Genomic DNA, 21,993 nt, shown 5'->3' with positions numbered 1-21,993 from the left:
ATTTCGCCGGTATAAGATGCCGTCCAAAACGAGGAAACAAGCTAAGCGAGAGGTCTGACGGGTCAGAACGTAGGCGGCTAATGAGGTCGCGCAAGTATGTATCACGTGCTTGCTCCTCGCCGATGTGGTGGAAGGCGGAGAGCGTGAATATTCCAGCAGTTGCATCACTGGAGTCCGGAATGTCGAAGGGGTGCCGAGACAAACAATCGGCATCCTGGTGCAGCCCACCGGACTTGTACACCAGCTGTGTAGATGAATTCTTGAAGACGTAGTGCCCAGCGACCTAGACGACCCGTGGTATCCAGAGGCAACAGAGAGCATTATGGTCCGTGTAACAGTGAAAGGTCGACCGTATAAGTACGGCCGGAATTTGCTCACTGCCCATACGAGTGCGAGACAATTGCGTCATGTAATGGAGTAATTGCGTTCAGCGTGTGAAAGCAGACGACTTGCGTTACGCAATAACTTTGTCTACCCACGTTTCAGCATGAGCTAAAACCGCGCCAATTCCATAGCCACTAGCATCGGTACGGACCTCTGTTGGCGCAGATGGGTCGAAGTGAGCAAGAATTGGCGAAGTAGTGAGCAGGGTGATAAGGCGTTCGAAGGGAGCAGCTTGGTCAGGACCCCAAGAAAAGGCGGCGCCTTTTTTCAGAAGGTCAGTTCAGAGGACGAGCATTGTACGCAAATTTCTGACAAATCGACGGAAATAAGAGCATAAGCTTACAAAAGCTGCGGACGTCTTTGGCACAGGTCGGCACAAGAAAATCGAGAACAGCACGAACTTTTGCGGGATCGGGGCGGACGCAAGATGAGTGGACGAGATGACCGAGGATGGTAATTTGGTGGCGACCAAAGTGGCACTTCCAAGAATTTAATTGTAGCCCAGCAGCACGGAAGACAGAAAGAATAGACGCAAGACATTCAAGGTGTCTCGCGAAGGTCGCCGAGAACACGATGACGTCGTCGAGATTACAAAGGCATATAGACCACTTAAAGCTGTGCAAGAGCGTGTCCATCATCTGCTCGAAGGTGGCTGGAGCATTGCACAAGCCGAACGGCATGGCTCGAAACTGATAAAGGCCATCTGGCGTAACAAATGCGGTCTTATCACAGTCCATGTCGTCGACGGCAATCTGCCAGTAACCGGAGCGCAGACATATCGATGAAAAATACGTCGCACCGCGTAGGCAATCCAATGAGTCGTCTATGCCTGGCAGCGGATATACATCCTTCTTTGTTATCTTATTTAGATGGCAGTTTTCTATACAGAATCGCCAGGTGTTGTCCTTCTTTTTTACCAAGACAACACGAGAAGCCCACGGGCTCGACGATGGTTCAATAATGCCCTGGAGTAAGTATCTTATCAACCTCCTGTTGGATTACTCGGCGCTCCGCGTGTGACACACGATAGGGCCGGCTGTGAATAGGCGGTGCATCGCCGGTATGTATGCGATGCTGCACAAGGGATGTTTCTCCCCAAGGCCGACCGGCAAGGTCAAAAATGTAGGAATAGGATGTGAGCAGATGACAAAGATCGTCGGTCTGTGGGGGGGGGGGTAAAGTCCAGGGCTATCATCTTGGTAATGTTGTCATTCGCTGGAGGCGACGTAGCAGAATGAGCACTGCAGGCGGCGGAAGAGTTGGAGGAAGACGGATGAGGCGAGAGGGAAGAAAGGTCGTACTCGTGCGACGGCGACAGTGTGGCAAGAGAGATCGCTTTGGGTAGTACTGAGGGCAGAATCCGAAATTCAGCAGCAGAAGGTAAGTTTCGTTAGCCGATATGGTCACTACGGTGTGAGGAAACGACGTGCCGTCCGAAAGTAAGACACTAACACAGGGAGTGACGACATAGTCACCATCGGGTACACAGGGGTTTGGCACAGCAGTGATACAGGTCAGTGCCTGCGGAGATAGACGAACAAAGTCGGCGCAACAGAGCTGGATCGGTACGGTGTCAGTAAGGTCGGTAACATCAGGGAAATCAAGTTTGACTACACCAACCGAGCAGTAAATTATAAGTGAGTGGGCACATAAAAACTAAAATCCTAGGATCACGTCCTGAGGGCACTGGTCAAGTACATGGAACAATACAGATGTGTGACGACCGGCGACGCTGACACGAGCGGCACAAATTCTCAGCATAGCAGGAGTTCCCCCATCAGTGACTCGTACGACGCGGGACTCTGCAGGAGTGAGCACTTTCTTGAGCCGCTTCCGGAGATCAGCACTCACGACCGAGAAGTGTGCGGCGGTGTTGATCAGGGCAGTGACAGGTAGGGCATCAACTTCCACGGCGTTTAGGTTCTGATCTGTCGGGAATGTAAGGAGATGATTTGCAGGTCGACCAGTCCAATGCAGCGTCACCTCCGGGAGCTGCATCCGCCAGTTTTCCGGGGATGAGCGTACAGAAGGGTTCGGCGATGAAAAGACGACGAGGCAGGGGCGAGCGGGACCGACGATCGTGCGGCGATGGCAACGTGAAGCTGAGGGCTGACGACAACGGCAGTAGCAAGAAATGTGCCCCACGCCGCTACAGTGGAAGCATATGGCTTTTCGTCAGGTGTTCGCCATTGGGCCGCATCTCGATCGCGTCAAAACATCAGCGGAGGTCGATGAAGAGGGACAGGGCTAACCGGAGGGCGTGTTATGGAGCACACGGGTTGAATTCCTGCGTTTGCAAGTTCTTCGCGGACAACCGCCTGGATGAGGGGGATCGTCGATTGAGTATCCTTAGAAGGGCGCGTGAAAGAAGATGGTGACGCAGCCTCGATTTCGGGCCGCACAATACGGACAACGCTACCGTAGTGGACGACTGAAGGGCCAAATGAGTGTCTTCGAAAGGCGACGTAGCGGCGGTGTTGGGAAGCCGCATGAACTGACCGGCGATGCGCTGGCTCTTTGCATCTTCGAAACGTCGGCACTCACGGATAATTTCGTCTACCGTCGAGCAGTCTATAAAACGAGCAAATAAAAGCGCATCATCGGCGATGCCTTTCAGAATGTGCCTTAATAGTTAGCCTCGGGCATACTGGAATCGACGTGACAGCAAAGAGCTAGGACATCAAGGATGGTACGCAACGTGCGACTCGGTAGCTGTCTGAGCCCGACAGGATAGGTCTTTCGCAGCGGCGCACTTGCGACCAGCAAACTTGCCGAAGAGATCGCTAAGTTTTGCTTGCATACGTCCCAGCTGGTCAGCGCTTCCTCATGTGTGTCATACCAGGTGCGTGCTGGTCCCTGGAGGTAGAAGAGAAGATTTGCCAGCATCACTGTCGGGTCCCATCGGTTCTGTGCAGTGACGCGTTCGTATATGCCAAGCCATTCTTCGATGTCGACTTTGTCGGTGCCGTTACCAGAGAAGGTGCCGGGGTCGCGCGGATGCGTCAAGACGACATACGGTTGCGGCGTCGCGGATGCTGACGGCCCGGGTGCGCCGGGTGCTGACGCCGTGCTTGAACCAGCGGCCGGGTCGTCTGTCAGCATGGTAGAACGGCCGAGGACAAGCCCACTGAGGAGGTCCGTCTTGTGCAATACCCAACACCTCCACCAAAAGTGAAACGGGCAAATATATGGCCGGTGCAACCGGTATGGCGGGTCGTTAGGGTTAGCCCCACTACACCATCGCTTTCGTCTTGTAGGTGATCGTCGGTCGTCTTCTTTGTCCTACTCATGGTACTGTGACAATATATATATATATATATATATATATATATATGTATATTGTACTGTGAAATAAGGAGCAGTAGGGATGTGGCCATGAGGGAGAATACGACAACGAGAGCTAAATTTTGTTTCGGTGCTCCTGAAATGGACCACCAACTGCCCGGAACTGGCGGTATTTGTAGATGCGGCCCAGTATGGGCGCAGCGACCGGTACGCGGCCGTCTCGATACGCTGGGATGGGATGATTATTAAGGCGGCATCGGTCAAGGCGGTAACGTCCGAAGTGGCCGAACAGGTGGTAATAGCCATTGCAATGAGGGACCCCGAACGTCCTTACGTGTACATAGATTCGGGATCCGCGGCCAGAGCATTCGCCTCGGGCTCCATATTGCGGGAAGCGGCGGCCGTCCTCGGCAACGAGGGGGCCGCAGGTCATCACATCGTCAAATAGTTTTAGGCCCTCATGGGGGTCGACGTGCACCCCGACTTTCCCAACGCTAACGAGCTCGCGCACGACTGCGCGCGTGGACTCAGGCACTGCGACGATCTTGGCGAGCGAAATGGAGGGGAGGGAGGGGAGCACCGAGACCCGCTGCTCACCTTCAACGAAATAACAACGCACTATCAGCTGTCGAGGAGGGCCTTCCCGCTCCCCCACGCTAAACTCAATAGACCACAGCATCGATATTCAGAATGCGTCAGACAGGGTCGTTCCCCTCGAGAGCCTTTATTCTGAGCCTTTATTCACCAGAGGTAGAGCCGCAATGTCCGGATTGTGGCGAATCATACTGCTCACTAGCGCACATGGTCTGGTAATGCTCCACGTTAAGCGGCACCATGTTCAGTAAAGAAGAAGACTTGGAGGACGCCCTGCGAAGCGAAGACCACCCGACCCAGCTCCGGGCCGTCCAGAGGGCTCACGAAAGGGCGGAGGCTCACGGGCTTCCCGTCCCAACGTGGGTGCGGCCCGCGACCCCTGCCGACCACTAAACCAAGAGTGGGTGGGGAGGGGCTCCTCAGGACTCTATTAATAGAGTTTTTTACTCCTTCGGTGCTCGATAAATTCCATCTACAAACTAATATCGCACTGGCAAGTTCGACGTACAACGCTAAGTAAGCGATCTCTCAATCGATGAACCCAACAGATGGGTAGTTTCATGAGCTTCGAAAATTTTGCCTTCCTCGTTGCTCGCGATAAGTCCCGAGGATGGGCGCACATTCAAAAGTTGGTTTACACCCGCACTTAGCACCATGGGTAGCAATATTTTGGACCATTTCTGGAAAAATATGACCACACCTTGGAGGCAAAATATCGTATCGGTGACGCAATCAAAGTGTTTCGGTACGTCAACGACTTCCTTTTTACTTTTCTATCTACACATGACGACCTCCCTGCAAAAGTTCCCAACATTTTTCGTGCTTCTTGTGCTCCTTTAGACGCATCAGCTATGCTGTAAGTGCGGTCCGCGATCGCAGACGGGCCTTTTGGCGTTTTAATCGGGACATTCCAAGCTAGTGAAACGTGCCAGCACGCGTGCTGCCTTAAACAAAGCCATGCTTCGTTCTTGCGTTCATCAAATTCTGTCTAGGTTCAACGCCCATTTACAGTGGCTCTAGACAGTCGCGTACCCCGACCAGTTCGTCAGAAGCATTGCATACACATTCCTGCACTGTTTACGCGAAGGATTCGCCAGCTCAGCAAATTAAAATGACAAGTCCAAGCTTGCAGTCTTGTGCATGTTCATGGACTTTCACCAGGTTTCACACAAACCGAAGAAGGCTGCAGGATCAGCCAGTGTCACAGTAGGTTTCACAGCCAAGGAGAAACTTGGAGCAATATGCCAGGGCACCCCGTAAGATCTGTGACAATAGCACTGACAGCAGTTTAGTCTGTGAAAAACAAATGGGGTGTGCCAGGTGCCACTCTCATATGGTTGGTCTTATATAGGACAAACGTGGCTTTGGGTCAAACGCCGACTGCGTGAGCATTGCATACCCCCCTTAGCAGTTGTATTTGTGGTTTTGCAACAGCCTTGTTGGACATCCACTTTCGTAGGTTGATAACAACCGATAAGGGTTGATAAGGGTCGGATGTAGTCCGATAAGATGGATAACGACCGATAAAGCTTGATAAGTGTTTATGCTGGCTGTCTCAAATTTCATAAGATTGATAATGACACCACGCTGCGTGGAGATGAGAGAGTGGCACAATGCTTACGCATATTAAGACAACTTCAGTGGAGTTGCTGGATAAAGATTTTATTCCCACGTTAAATTTACTGAGATAGAATCACAAGCTTTTTGCTTGGGTGCCAGGTTTCGCTGAAGAGTCAGTCTTCGCCAGCAATGGCCCTCTGTATTGAGAATTTGGAGATTTTTGCATGCAAATAGATAATAAATAATAATAATAAAAAGGACACTGACGATATATTTTAGATATATTTGATATATATCTTAGATATATTTTGTTAGAAGAACCTAATACAAAGTTCCTTCTATCAAAAAAGACCTGCAATCACAGTTGCAGCGAAGCCACTCTAAAGCGTCAGCTAGTACTTTTGATCTCGACAAACACGTTGCCAAAGCATATGACATGCGTGCTGCTTTGTCTTTCAAACTCAATATATTGCTGGAACTGAGCCAACGCAGCGACTACCAATGCCTGATTACTTGAAGAAAGCAACTGCATAGAAACCAGAAACAGCGTAGTTCTGTCACTGTTTGATGAACCACCACGGGACGTCTGGTTTTGGTTTCGTCCTCATTTTGCCATCTTAACCAGCCTATTTTTATGTCCACTGCGAAACGAAGGCCTTTTTCAGCGATCTCGAATTACTCTGGTCTTGCGCTGGTTTATTGAAACTTGTGCCTGAAAATCTCATAATTTCATCACCCGACCTAAATTTCTGCGGTCCTCGACTGCGCTTACCTACCCTTGGCACACATTCAGTAACTGTACTGGTCCACCGCTTATATGCCATACGCATTACATGGCCTGTCCAGTTCGATTTGTTTCTCTTAAAGTCAACTACAATACCCGCTATGCCCATTTGATCTCTGATCAACACCGCTCTCTTCCCGTCTCTTAACGTTACGACTAATATTTTTCCTTCCCTTACTGCTCGCGCGGTCCTTAACTTGTTCTCGAGCTTCTTTGTTAACCTCCAAGTTTCTGCCTGATATGTTAGCACCGGTAGAATGCAATAATTGTATGCTCTTCGTTTCAACGACAGTGGTAAGATACCACTGACAATTTGCTAATCCCTGCCAAATGCACTCCTACCTATATTTATTGTTCCGTACATTTCCTTCTCATGATCAGAGATCCCGCTGAGTAATTTTTCTAGAAAAACGTACTCCTGCGCACACTCTAGTGTCTGACTGGCGATCATGAATTCTTGTACTCTTGTTGTGGTTTTGAGCGCTGTAATTAGTCTTGCTATCAATGACGAACTGAAGAAAACGTTTAGGCTTGAAGATGAAAACCCTTGTTCAAGGAAGAATTGCAGTACTAAAAAAAACTTCAATAAACATGGGTTTCACGGGCCGTAACCATGATCTGATTATGAGACACGCCGTAGTGTGGGACTCCAGGATAATTTTGAACAAGTCGGTTCATTTAACGTGCAGATAAATGTAGGCTGCACGAAAGTTTTTGCATTTCGTCCCTATCGAAATGCAGCCGCCGTGTGCAGGATTGAACCTGCGACCATGTGCTTAGCACCCGCTAGCTACGTCATATATAGTCATTAAGCTACCACGGTGAGTTGCTACAAAATAAATTGCTACTATGTTTGAGTATTGTCGCAGTCATCAGGGAGGTAGTGGCCGAATACTGCACCAGAGAGGCCAATTCCTGTTCTGGTGAGGGAGTGACGTTGATGAAGCTTTGATGAAGCTTAGTGGGCGTGCCTAGTTTAGTTGCACCTGAACTAGTATAGCCCCACTAGCTCTCGGCAATATGTATTTTTTTGCCGGTGTCAGGCACCACTCGATGCCTGAAAATGTAGTGGAATGGAGCAGGATCGAACTTACGACCTTCAGATTTGAAGTCGGGTGTTCTACCTCTACTCCACGCCACCAATAGACAGGGGTAATTGGAGATCGCAGGGAGAGGCCTTCGTCCTGCAGTGGACATAAATATAGGCGGATGATGATGATGATGTTTGAGTAAGGGCGGTGTCGCGTGGAATTAGTGCCGTGATGGCTCAGGCACGCCGAGACGGACCGACACGTACACACCGCTTGCTCAGACGAAAAAGGCGGCTCCCTCCTTTATTGGGCCCAAACATATTGTCACGGGAAACGGTATAACTGAAAATATATTTACAATATATCTACAGCGGGCTGTAGCACTGCCAAGATGGCCGAAAGACAATCTCTTCAATCGTCGTCGTCTTCACCCAAATGGTCAACGTCATCTTTGTCCCATTGCGCGCAGTCTCGTAACATTAACCTCCGGCCGGAAAAGCGCCGATCCGGCGCCTAAGACAGGGAGGTGGGCGCGATGTATGGTTTGAGGCGGGTCACGTGCACGACGTCTGAGATAGGAGAAGACGTGGTAGGATCGAGCGGGGCTATTTCGTAAGTGACATCTGTCAATTGTCGCAGGACGCGATAGGGGCCAGAGTATCTCCAAAGTAGTTTTTCGGAAAGGCCAACGCGCCGAGACGGGGACCAGACAAGGACAAGATCACCCGCACTGAAGCGGGCGTCCCGGTGGTGGGCGTCGTACAACAACTTCTGTCGTGACTGCGATGCCGAGAGGCGAAGACGGGCAATGTGACGTGCCTTTTCTGCTGTAGCAATGGCGTCGCGCGCGTATTCAGTAGGCAGTGCGGCAGGGGTCGAAATAAGTGTGTCAAAAGGGAGCGTTGGTTCTCGTCCGTATAGAAGATAGAAGGGAGAGTAGCCGGCGGTATCATGGCGTGAGGAGTTATATGCAAAGGTGACAAGAGGTAGCGCAGTGTCCCAGTCATGATGATCAGACGAAACATACATAGAGAGCATATCAGTGATAGTGGGATATATATACACACACAGGTTACAGGGGGCGCCACACTCTGGTGGCAGCCCAACAATAGGAACTGAACTGTGGCGACCTCTGCAGGCGGCTTCTATAAGTGCGCTCCCCGACACCATGCTTGCATATCGAAGCCGTCTCTGATATTCTGAGCGGATGCCTGGCGGTACAAAATAACTTGACCGAGCGATGCGATTCTGTTAGCCGTGCGGTTGTATTGCAGTACTGGTGCCTTGTATAAATGTTTCTCTGAAGCTCATAAGTTGGGTAACTGTACATAGGTACATGCGATCAGATGCCAATAATAGCAGAATATACGCCTTTGTCCCATACGCAACTACATGCAGATGAGAAATTAAGTACAAAATAGGGTTTAGAAGCTCACAGGCGATTGTCAGCGCACGCTCACGGTGTTCGATTTCTATATTTAATACAAACATTTCCTCTGAATTTCATCAGAGTCATAACTGTATTTTATCCTTCCCCTATCTTCACTAAAAATTGGTTTGCACTTCATCTTTGGGACTTCCAGCCACAAACTGGACTCATTTCAGCACCAAAGCAACAAATTTTTCCCGTGTTTCTAGGCCCAGACTCTTGTCTCAGACATTTAGGTGAAAGCACAACAAGAGAGCTGCCATCAGACGGCTCTGCTACGAAGTTGTTGTACTCTCTGGAGTGACGCCGACAGGAGCGGGCGTGTCGAGTTGAGTTGCCGTTTCAGCGCAGCAGGAGCAGCGTGTCAAAGAGATAAGTTTTCTTATTTTATAGTTCCTCTTTGTTTTGTTTTTTTGTAGGAGGGTTAGCCTAGCCAAGCAATCTTTATAACTTATTTTCATGCTTTTTCACTTTCTTGGTCTTCGAGCTTAGGTAAAAGTAGGTAACAAATTGGTTTTTTTTTGGTCACATCCACGCCTTGATTGTACGAGATAATGGTTGGTACTCGGGGAAACCCACGCGTGCGTTGTTCTGAGTGCGAGCGTTCTTACGCGTTGGAAGAAACGCGGTTTAAGTCTGCACGCGAAGCGAACGGTGCCGATTTTATCTGTAGGATGTGTGTGCTAGGGTCGCGGCTAGACCGTCTCGAGCAAGAGAAAGATAAGCTAGCTAAGCGGGTTGGACAGCTTGAAAAGGAACTTAAAAGTGAGCAGAAACAGAGGGAGGAGGTAGAAGAAAAGCTAGTTAACGTAGAGATGCAGCTGAGGGCCACCATTCAGCAAAGCAATGGTGAACCCATCGAGGCGAGCACCGTGAATGGAGCTGGCTCCGATGCGAGTGCAGAGACAGCCGAACCCGCCACGTCGGGAAGCAGTGGCGGAACTGTCAGTGATAGTCACGAGGGGGATACCACTGACGCAGCCGCGGTAGAGTAAGCCAAGGGCAAGGATAAGACAGGAGGGGAGGACATTGTGACCTCGGGGGCAGCTTTCGGCAGTGAGGGGGAAGAAAAGCGTCGAGTAGTCTTTGTTGGGGATTCCAACATGCGTAAAGTAGAACCGGCGATAACAGAGAGGGTAGGTGCAGGCGAACGAGTCCAGGTTAGCGCGCTTCCGGGAAAGCCGATTAGAGAGGTGATAGCGAAGGCCAAGGAACGCATGTGGGACACAATGGAGGAGAGACACCTAGTGGTGATAATGGGCGGAGTGATTGATGTACTGCATGGACGAGGAGCAGGGATCACAAAGCAAATAGCCAAAGGGGTCACAGACCTGCGGAATGTTTCAAAGGAAGTGCAAATTGCGGTGTGCACGGTGCCAGAGGTTGAAAGCCAGGGCTATGAAATTGAAAGGGCAATCCTTGCAGTAAACAGAGAAATTTGGACTCTAGCTAAAGCAATAAATTTTACGGTCATTGACATCAACCGAGAAGTGCACCGAGCAGGCCGCGAAGACGCTTTTATGCGTGACGGGATACATTTTAGCGAAAGGGTAGCAACACCGGTCGGACGTCGATTCGCAGCGCGAGCTGTAGCTTTTTTAGACGGGCCCCAGGCAATCGGGAAGCAGGATTAAGTATTGAACGTAGCGAAACACCAGTAAAGGGCAGAATTAGACGACTAGGAGTCAGGAAAAGACGCAGAAAGGATAAGAATAGAGAAGGTAAAATTTGCTACATTAACATGCAGGGTGGTCGCAAGCAAGAAAAATGGTTGGAAATTCAAGCGCAGCTGAATGATGAAGCGATTAGCGTGTACGCCTTGACCGAAACGCATCTAAGAGATTTGGAGCAGCCACCTGTTATTCACAATTTTGTGCGGGAAGGGTGAAACAGAATGACCGGGTGAAGGAAAGGCGGAGGCGTAGGCGTACTACTTAGGCGAGGTCTGAAGTGGCAAAGGGTAAACGAGACATGTAACGAGCATTTATGAATTAGTGGCACATGGCAAGGTAAAAAGACGTGGCTGGGAGTAGCTTACCTATGGACAGGTAGTGATAGCAGAGAAAAAAATAAGGAATTGGTTGATTGCATTAGAAGCGATATTAATGAGTTCAGTAAATCGGGCCCGGTGATATTAGCGGGAGATATGAACGCACACATGGACGATTTAGACGAATATACTGATTACAACGGCTCTCTAGTGCTGGATCTGTGTGATGAACACAACCTTATAGTAGGTAACAGGGAGAATAAGTGTGATGGACCGGTAACGTGGAAATGCGGAAACAGGCAGTCATGTATCGACTACGCCTTAGTCTCGGAAATGGTCTATGAACAACTAGACCAAATGATAACAGACGAAAATGTAAAAAATAGCCTGGGAAGCGATCATAGACGTTTAGCATTAAAGTTTGGGCGAGATACTAGCGCAGAACATGAACCCATAGCCTCAGAGTTTTTAAAAATCAATGACAAGCAAATAACAGAGATCGCAAACAACATAGAGAAGAAAATTGAGGATTTTCCTACAGCAGTCTGGGAATATAAGGAACTGGTGGACGTTATGCTGCATGAAATAAGCCGGACACGGCAAAACAATTGTTGGATTGGCAAGAGGAAACCACGTAAGTGGTGGAACAAGGAAATAAAACAAGCTATAGAAGAGCGTAAAGAGGCATCTAGGGTCCATCGAGAAGCCAAAATGTTGTTATTACAAGAAGAAGAGGTGCTCCTTAGATGGAATACATACCGAGAAAACAAAAGGGTTGCGAGTGAGCTCGCGCAAGAGAAAATTAAATGCGCAAGTGAACGTTGGGTGCATAACATTCACAAAAGAGACAAAGGCGCTCCAAAAAGATTCTGGAACCATATAAGAGCACTCGGAGCTCCAACTAAAAACTCGCAAACGGCTATAAGGATGAAGACGGTAACATCTACGAAGGAGATGATGCGATGCGGTACATCACAGACGTTATTAGGGATAACTTCGGCACGAGAAAAAGCGTAGTTCAGAGAACAGATCCAGTAACAGCAGAGAGGCCAGAGAGATCAAAATTTAGCATAGAAAGATTTTATTGGAAAAAGGCAGCAGAAAATGTCCCTAACAACACGGCAGCCGGACCCGATGAAATACCAATACAGCTAATCAAAAACCTCGGTCCAAAAAGCAAGGCACTGCTGACCAATGCCATAGAGCAAGTGATTAGAACAAAGAAAATTCCTGTTGGATGGCTTGAATGCAAGATGAATCTCATCTACAAAGGCAAAGAAGATAAGGATAAGACGAGCTCGTACAGGCCAGTTACAGTAACGTCGGTGATATATAGAATGGCAATGCAAGCCATAAAATTAGAACTGTCGAAGTGGGTGGAGAAAAACGATGTATTGGGGGAACTACAGAATGGGTTAAGGCCAGGCAGACGCTTAGAAGACAATATGTTTGTACTAACTCAGTGCATAGAGATTTCAGTAGCTCAGAAAAGACCTTTATGGATAGCATTTCTAGATATTAAAGGAGCTTATGACAACGTAGACAGGGAATTGTTGCGGGATATTCTTCAATACGAAGGCATAGATGACGATTTCGCGGAGCTGCTGAGGGAGATATATAGAGACAACCAAGTACAAGTGGTATCGGAAGGTAGAAAAGGAAATGAAATGGTATGAATTCACCGAGGATTGAAGCAAGGATGCCCTGTCACCATTGTTGTTCACGCTTTACGTCAAGGGTATAGAAAGACGACTGGAAAACAGCGAATTAGGTTTTGATTTATCCTACATGCGTAATGGACAAATGGTGCAACAGAAGGTCCCCGGACTGATGTATGCAGACGACATTGTGCTACTAGCGGACAATAAAAAAGATTTACAGATACTTGCGAATATCTGTGGGAATGCAGCGACAAATCTAGGCCTTAAGTTTAGCACCGAGAAATCCGGAATTATGATCTTTAATGAACACACGAGTAACTTCGTGGTGTAAATTCAACTGCAAGTAATACCCATAGTGAAGCAATACAAGTACCTCGGCGTACACATAAACGAAGGAAAGAATTACTCAAACAACCACCAAGATAATCTGAAAATAAAGGGGAAGCGGAATGCAGCAATAATGAAACACAGAGCACTGTGGGGCCACAATAAGTATGAGGTGGTGCGTGGAATCTGGAAAGGAGTAATGGTGCCAGCGCTAACATTAGCAAATGCCATTATATGCTTAAAATCGGATATATTGGCGGGTTTGGAAGTTAACCAAAGATCAGTAGGCCGGTTGGCTTTGGGAGCCCACGGTAATACCACAAATGAGGCAGTGCAGGGTGACATGGGTTGGGCCTCTTTTGAAGTCAGAGAAGCACAGAGCAAAATTAGTTTTGAAGGAAGGCTCAGGAACATGGATGAAAATAAATGGGCGGCTAACGTGCACAAGTATCTCTACATGAAAAGCGTGGACACAGAATGGAGGAAGAGGTCAAGGAAGTTGGCAACCAAGTACAGGATAATCGAAACTGCAAATAGACAACCAGGAGTCATCAGAAAGAAAGTGAGAGAAATAGAGACCGTGAATTGGATGCAAAGAATGGAAACAAAAAGGACAATGGAGATTTACAAGAATGAGAAGAAAGAAATTAGAACGGAAAATCTGTACGATAACACAAAGGGCAGTGCCTTGCTATTTGAGGCTTGAGCCGGTTGCCTAAGGACGAAAAAATATCGGAACAAATATTCGGAACTAGATGAGACATGTGCATGCTGCAGTAAAGATCCAGAAACCACTCAGCACATCCTGATGGAATGCGACGGGATCCACCCAGCGAGAACCGTAGGTAACGTGCCACTTCCAGAAGCGCTTGGTTTCAAAGTGGAAGGAAACATAAACAGATCAGCCGTAGAGATCAGCAAGAGACGATTGGAGTACTGGTGGAAAAAAAGCAGGGAAAAGATGGATACGACCTGATCTCTTAAAATCATAGGCAGCGGCACAAGGTAAATTTTTGAAAAAGAAAAATAATAATGAGAGGTATACAAACATGCTAGATAAAGAACATGTATAGTATACCTGATTAAATCAAGCAGGCTAGGTGACTATTTGTCGCCGCCCCGTTTCAAAGGGGATGCCAATAAATCATTATCATCATCATCATAAACCTTAGTAACTCTGTTTCGTTAATCTTTACAATCCTTCCTTCGCCTCTCTCACTGTTAAAAGATTGCGGCACAATACAAATTATGTAACAACGAACTAGCTAGCCTTTAGACGAACTTCCAATGAATACAAAGAAGGCCGCGACCTGTTGACGCAGCCATTCTTTACCTGGTCGTGTAGAAGCACGCCACGTAGCTGTAGTGAGTCACCTCGGCGCCTTTGGGCAAGCCCGTGCTTCCTGATGTGTAGCACACAGCAAGGACGGTCTCTTTCGGATCGGTGACCGGGCACTCGCGGAACTCTCTTTCATCGATCTTCAAAAACTCAGAAGTCGACACGAAGCCGGCTGCTTGTCCCACGCAGAATCTTCCCTGAATGGTGAAATAATCCCAAAAGAGCCTTTGCATGACGTTCCCAAGATCATCAGAACTCTGAAGGTACGATTATAGAGATGTGACGCGTGCTCTAGCAGGAATGCCTTGCGCTATAACGAAGGACCAATCCTTTAGGTGACGCATCCTCGCGTCACTCAGCGCCTTGTAAAGGTTCTTGCCGAGGCATCTAGACGTCATTACACACAGGTTCTGTTGCATACCTTACGTGGCCGATTGGTGGCGCCCCCCCCCCCCCCCCTAGCGCGAGCCTGGTGCATGCATTAAAGAGATGTAGTGCTGTGGCGGGCACTCAGAGCTTCACTGCCAGCAAGTATGGCAGTGCGTCTCAATTCTATATGCTGAGATTGCAACAGATTTGGCGACGCAGGTGAAACTCCAGAAATTACAATATGCCTAAGTACAGTTTCTTTGAGACTTTCGATCCAAACAGCGGTCCATGGCAAGAGTACCTGCAATGCATGCAACATTTCTTCGCGCGAACGGGGTACCGTCGCCAAGAAACGCGCGGTGTTCCTCAGCTACTGTGGGTCACGCACCTACTCGATTCTGCTCAGCCTTCTTGCACTGAATAAGCCGACTGAGACTCCGTTTAAAACTCCCTGAAAATGCTGAGCGAGCATTTCTCGCCGAAGCCGTTCATAGTAGTGAGTCGATTCAAGTTCATTAGTCGCGTTCCGGAAGACGGTAAATCGGTGACCGAAATTGTTGCTGCCCTCAAGAAGCTTTCGGAACATAGCGAGTGCGGCACATTCCTGAAGGCCCTGCTTCGTGACCGTATCGTATGCGGCATAACGGACACGCAGATACAGACGCGCCTGCTAGAAGAGCCGAAATTCACACTTGAAACTGCGGTTTCCACTCGATTGCTCTCACCATGGAGTCTGCCAAGCGCGACGCGTCGGAGCTCTGCGTAGCTGAAGGGGCCGTTTCTGCGAATGTACATGTGCTTATGACGTCGGATAAAAAAAAAAAAAACATGCGAGCTGCTATCGGTGCGGCGACCCCCACTACGCCATGGAATGTCCACTTGAAGCTACTGCTGAAAGGTCGGTCACCTAGCAGGGGTATGTCAGTCGAGAGACGCTGGCAGCAACCACCGAGCGTCCCCGCAGCAATTAAAAAAGAACGCTAACAAGCAGGTTAGTGTGCATGCATTTGACGACTCGCGCCACAGCACAACCAAGTCAGTACAGTGCAGCACCGTTTCTTCATCTGTCGAAAAAACTGTCAACATGTGGAACTTGGTCCCAAGGTCCAGTGTTCCTGCACTTAAACGTCTCGCGGTGCAGCTGGAAGTACAGGGGCGTCCATTCAGAATGGAACTCGACAATGGGGCGAGTGTATCCATGCATCATTGGAGGGTCAACTTTGCGCCGTCAATCTCCGTCGCTACCTCTTCAACCATACAAAGTCCAGCTCAGAAGTTACTGTGGTGACCTCAAGCATGTCACTGGTATGGTGACTGGGTCAGCGAAGTACAACAATCACGTTCAAATGCTTCCACTACTTGGTGGCTGTGGCACGATGCAGTCATCTAACCCGTTCGCCTACGCTACACAGGTGCCTGCCCCTGCACTCGTCACCCGGATACTATTGCTGGCCCTGGTTCCCGCCCCTTACTATGCCACGGCTCTCACCGAACCCATTCGCTTCGAGTGTCCCGCCGGCCTTTCTAATCTATCTACACCTTCAAACAGTCAGGCAGCGCCACCACTTCTGTTCCTAGACTGCCCCTGGATTCCCCTACGGTCATCGACAACAACCAACGCGGCGACTATAAAGCTGCTTCACCTACTGAGCGGCGCTCTGTGGGCTTGGTGACTGTGCCAGGATGCAGTCATCTAACCCGTTTGCCTAAGCTACGCAGGTGAGTAAGCTGTATTGTCTTTTACCAAAAAAAATCAAGCTGACTACTGTCTCCTGCAGCTACCAAGCCCATCAGTGCTGCCTTTACATTGGTATTGAGTGTGCTGATGTCGTACGTGCCTTGTTGTTGTTGGCTGGCGATGTGGAGACAAACCCAGGTCCTGACGCGGTTCTCGATGAACTAAAAAAAATTTGGTTGATCCCTCTTATATAGGAATCTGTATAGAACACGAAAGTGAAACGTGTCTTCACAGAAGTAGTGTAATGTTTATTGCACATTGATATATAATGTCTATTGGTGTTTTGTGGCTAAAGCGCCCTTAGGCGTTGATGCACCCACGTTGACGCCTGGTGGCACGTCTCCTCCATCACGACTACCAACGTCGATGACCATGAGCAACCGTCGTGCATATGGAAGCTGCACTACGCTGCACACGCTAGCACAACGCGAAAGACGAAGCACGTAACTGACACACTAATACAACGCGCAAGACAAAGCACGTAACTGAATCGTCACCGAGTCAAATCAGCGCGTACAGCGCGTCGTAATTGCAGCCTCCGCGATCAACTTCAGAAACATTTTCAGAGCTAATTGCGGAGGCCACGCTCCGCTGTGCTGAGTACGGTGAACGCCACCTAGGTGGCGTTGGTAGTGCTTCTTGATGCCAGCGTCCCTTCGAATGCTGGCATCGAGGCGTCGTAGTGCTGAGACCACCGAAGCGTTCACTGTCGGTGCGCGTTAAGGCCGGAATACATGGAGCGAATAACCGGCGTCCGAGCGAAGAACTTCGTCGGGCGGCGAACGTCCGACGGCCGGCGTCAAGAAATTTGCCGTCCGCAGCCGATCTGCCTGTCCAAACATTTTCGTCGGGCGAACGCCGCCGCCGGAAGCGTCTAGCGCGCAGCGGTGGACGACAGCCAATCAGGAGGCACTAGTTCCGGTCGCAATGCATGCTGGTGTTTCGCGCGCGCGCGCCTTTTCGCGTCGTCTGCAATCGCGTTGGTGTTGCCGTGTCTGCATGTCTCTGCACCGATTGAGTAGTTCCTAGTATGATCTCTCAGGAATCGCGTTGTATTTGTACATCCCATATCCGCTGATCTGCGAGGAAACAGACAAGCAGTGCAAGCTCTCTACAACAACCTTCAACAGAAATCTTCTGATCTCAGAGGCCACATGCTGTCGTCATGCCTATCTCCCGACTTCCCCGATAGATGGCGTTGGCATCGGATATTTCTTCATCATCATCATCATCATCATCATCATCATCATCTTTCGCTAGGCTTAGACGCGTTCGAAACGAGAAGCGATCTCGAAAACTACTCAAGGTTATCCATAATACTCTGTCGTCGAAGCGGCCTGAGACTAAGCGAAAGCCGTTTACGCAGTCATTTGCTTCCAACTAAGTGAATTCTACAAGGACAACGCCAAATTCAGTTCGAAGCGGGCGGCCGGGACCGCCGCCAACACGGCGGCCAACGCGCGGCGGCGTTCGCCGCATGTATTGCAACACAGCAAACATCCTGCGTCGTGTCGCCGCGTCGTTACTTGACGCGTGAAGTTCGTCGAGAAAGTTCGCTCCATGTATCCCGGGCTTTAGTGTCATAATGCAGTACTTCTCTTTTCTGCTCGTAGGCGGCGGCACCGCCCCGAGCAAGAGCGCGGGTACACGGAGGAGTGTTAGATATATAAGGCGCGTCTGTGTAGCTCTCTGCGAATGCGTTTGTGGCGCAATGGGTTAAACGCTCGGCGATCTATCGTCGCGGACCGAGAGGTCGTGGGTTCGATTCCCAATTTTGCATGTTTGTGGAACTTTTTCTTCTGGTTTCTTTCTTTGTATTATGTTCTATGACGTATTTCCGTGACGGAAATACGTCAGTGAAGTCTTGGTGGACCCCGGAATAAAACACTTTCGTGTTAAAAAGCTATCTGCTGGTCAGTCACAACTATATAGTCACTGAGGTTGAAGGTCTTAGAAGTCAACTAATAACTACTGAAAAGCTATATCTGACCTCAGTAACAGATTATCCGAGCTAGAAACTCACTATCAAGGATCTGGTTACCCTACGCACCTATATAGCGATTCCATATGCGCTAACACCACCCAAACAGCCAAAGGCATCAGAGGAATAGAAGCCCGCCTGGATGATGCCGAAAATCGCTCGCGGCGTAACAATTTTTTATAATATCGGAGATAACAAGAAATCACAAACCTACGCCGAATCTGAAGAAACAGTCCTTCGCCTCTGCCGTGATCACCTAAATCTAACCATTGACCCTAAATAAATTCAACGAGCTCACCGTCTTGGGCGTCATTCTTCTGGGCGCGTTCGCCCAATATATAGTTACATTTACATTTTTTAAAACCAAGAAGCTTGTCCTTTCCGATGGCTGTAAGTTGAAAGGGAATGATAACGGCATTGGTAAGGACTGTTCACGCCTTGTCCGAAACTCACGAAAGCACCTAGTTACATTTGCCAAAACTAAAGTCACAAAATTTTCCTTGTGCCACAAGACATTGCCAATTGGCCCTAAGCGGTATGTATTCGACGAGCCATCGGAGACGGTAAAAGAAATCGCATACCATAAGGCCCGTCGTCATGTAACTAAACTTCCTCGTAACAGCCCTCGCGGTAAATTGCCAAATCTTTCTTTTTTATTATATTTAAATTATGGCGTTTTACGTGCCAAAATCACGATCTGATTATGAGGCACGCCGTAGTGGGGGACTCCGGAAATTTGGACCACCTGGGGTTCTTTCACGTGCACCTACATCTAAGTACACGGGTGTTTTCGCATTTCGCCCTCATTGAAATGCGGTCGCCGTGGCCGGGATTCGATCCCGCGACCTCGTGCTCTGCAGCCCAACACCATAGCCACTGAGCAACTACGGCGGGTTTCTATTGTATTTGCGAATATGCGCAGTTCCCCCCCCCCCCCCCCCCCCCAAGCGCGAGCACATTTGCAATCTTGTTTCATCATCTTCCAGCAACATACTTATACTAACGGAAACATGGCTAACAGATGACGTCACCGATACAGAAGTTTTAGCCGATCTACATAATTTTAATGTTTTCCGTAAAAACCGCAAGGGCTCCAGAGGAGGAGGTGTTCTAATTGCCACTAACCAGAAATTGCCCTGTTCGGCTATTAACATCCCATCAGAGCTAGAAATACTATGGGTAATCTGGCGTTCTGCACCTCAAACCTTTATACTAGGTGTCTGCTACAGACCCCCCCACAACACACACACACAGCAATCCAAGTTTTGCTTGTAACCTAAATGATAGCCTAAGTCAACTTAATGCCACACATCCCAACGCGCGCATTCTTCTTTTTGGCGATTTTATATTTTCAGTCTATTGTCTGGCAGAACTTAACACCAACAAGCAATACAGAAATAACTTTGTTGACGTGTGTCTAAATGTCAATCGCACCCAGTTAGTAACAGAAACCACTAGCGTCGTACGTGAATCGTCAAACATCTTGGATCTCATACTAACTAATCACCCTGCAGCTTTATCAACTCTTACTTATCTCCGCGAAATTAGCGACAACAAAGTTCTACATGCTACTTTCGCCTTCATCCTGGAATCGCGCCAAACGTTCCATAAAATGATTCGCCTTTACGACAAAGGCAATTACAATGAAATCAATAACCAATTGCTGGATTTTTTTCCAAACTTCGAAGGGTGTTTTCATGACCGATCACTTGAAGATAACTGGCTTACTTTCAAAACCAAAATTACAGAACTAACAACCAAATTTATTCCCACGTTTACATTTCGTGCCAATCAAGACAAACCATGGTTCCCAAAGTCGTTGAAAACAATTGAGAACAAAAAGAAGCGCATTTTCCGTGCAGAAAAACGAAACCCGAGTGCATGCGCATAGAACAAAGATTACGAGGCCGAGTCAACATATTTATAGTCCTTTTGCAATGCCAAACGCGCATTCTTTCAAGATGACCTGCCGAAGATCTTAACCAATAACCCGAAAAAGTTCTGGCAAGTTGTAAACCCTGATAAGGCGCCGATCATTACACTTACTAACACACTGGGCGAGGAAGTGAGTGACGTTGAATGTGCAAATATGTTTAACACTGCATTCTCATCCGTCTTCACAAACGAAACCGATATACCACCATCTGTCCCAACTGGCGAACCGAAATCACTTATTCCGTCAGTCACATTTTCTGTGCATGGCTTCACTTGTATAATTGAAAATATTAAGATGTTATCTTATGGAGGTACTGACGAAATCACCAGCAAACTGTTCAAAAATACTCGGCAAGCTTCCTCAGTGTATCTATTGTAACTGTTCACGCAATTACTTTCCACAGGTAGCATACCCAGGGATTGAAAGGTCGGGAAGGTCGTTCCGGTCTTTAAATCAGGTAACAAAGAATCGCCCCTCAATTATCGCCCCATCTCTTTAACAAGTGTGTCTTGTAAAATCATGGAACATGTCATCTATTCTCACATAATGAATTTTCTTGACTCTACTAATTTCTTTCATCCTTCTCAACACGGATTCCATGATAAGAATACAGTGGAAAGCAGTCCGGTTTATTTATAACAAATTCTCACGAACTAATGAATCCGAAATACTGATAGCCAATGACATTCCCCTTCTTAAAACGCGTCGAAAACAGTTCAGAATCGACTTCCTATCACTGCTTCTAAACCACAAACTTGCGATAGATCCATCACCGTATCTATCAGCCTTACTAACCAGACCTACAAGGCACCATCAGCCCAACTCTTTCACACCTTATTTTGCTAGAACTGACACTTATAAGTATTCCTTTTTCCACGCACGCTCTTAGATTGGAACGAATTAATCCAGACATCTTAGTCTCTCCTACCACACCGAAGTATCACTGTTGCACCATTTCACATCTGTTATTGTAGCACTATTTTTGCATTAATTTAGAAACAGATTCCGTTGTGGTTTTGTATTCCTTTGTAATATATCTTATTGCACTATTCTTAAAACATATTCCATTGTTGCTATTTTGTGTTTTATTATCTATGTTATTGCGTTAATCTTCAAACAGTTTGTATTGTCGCTTTTTTAATATGTCTGTTTTTTCAAACTACCCACCTGCTTGGACCCAAGGGTCTGCAGTATGTTATATATTAATAAGAACTTATCCTGTGAAGCACAATTAGCTATTGTCGTCCATGACTTGCATGTAAACCTTGATTCTAACCTCCAAACTGACGCAGTCTTCCTGGATTTCGCGAAAGCCTGCGACAAGGTTCTTCACGAGCGGTTTATACTAAAGCTTTCTTGGTTAAACTTACATCCTGACATATTGCAGAGGATAAGGAGACGTGGGATTGTTCCCCACCTGAGTACAAGTAATTTTCCCGATGTTGTCCTTGGTGTCATTGTTTGTTGGCATCTTATGATATATATATATATATATATATATATATATATAGCATCCCGGTAGCCATTGCATTATAGAAGGCTGGAAAATGCGTCATTGCCAGTTATGAATGCCGATATCAATCAC

General features: G+C 47.9%; 1 protein-coding gene across 1 annotated transcript in view; it reads right to left on the bottom strand.

Moving 5' to 3' along the window:
• Window positions 1-21,993, bottom strand: part of LOC125945061 (uncharacterized) — an 80,843-nt gene that overhangs the window by 42,379 nt on the left and 16,471 nt on the right. Inside the window, exon 4 of the mRNA XM_049666621.1 lies at window positions 14,379-14,581. Coding sequence (XP_049522578.1) covers window positions 14,379-14,581 — 203 coding nt within the window. The remainder of the gene's footprint in view (window positions 1-14,378; window positions 14,582-21,993) is intronic.

This window comes from Dermacentor silvarum, chromosome 4 (genome assembly GCF_013339745.2).
Source record: "Dermacentor silvarum isolate Dsil-2018 chromosome 4, BIME_Dsil_1.4, whole genome shotgun sequence".
Lineage (NCBI taxonomy): Eukaryota > Metazoa > Arthropoda > Arachnida > Ixodida > Ixodidae > Dermacentor > Dermacentor silvarum.
This window is presented reverse-complemented; position numbering and strand designations above follow the sequence as displayed.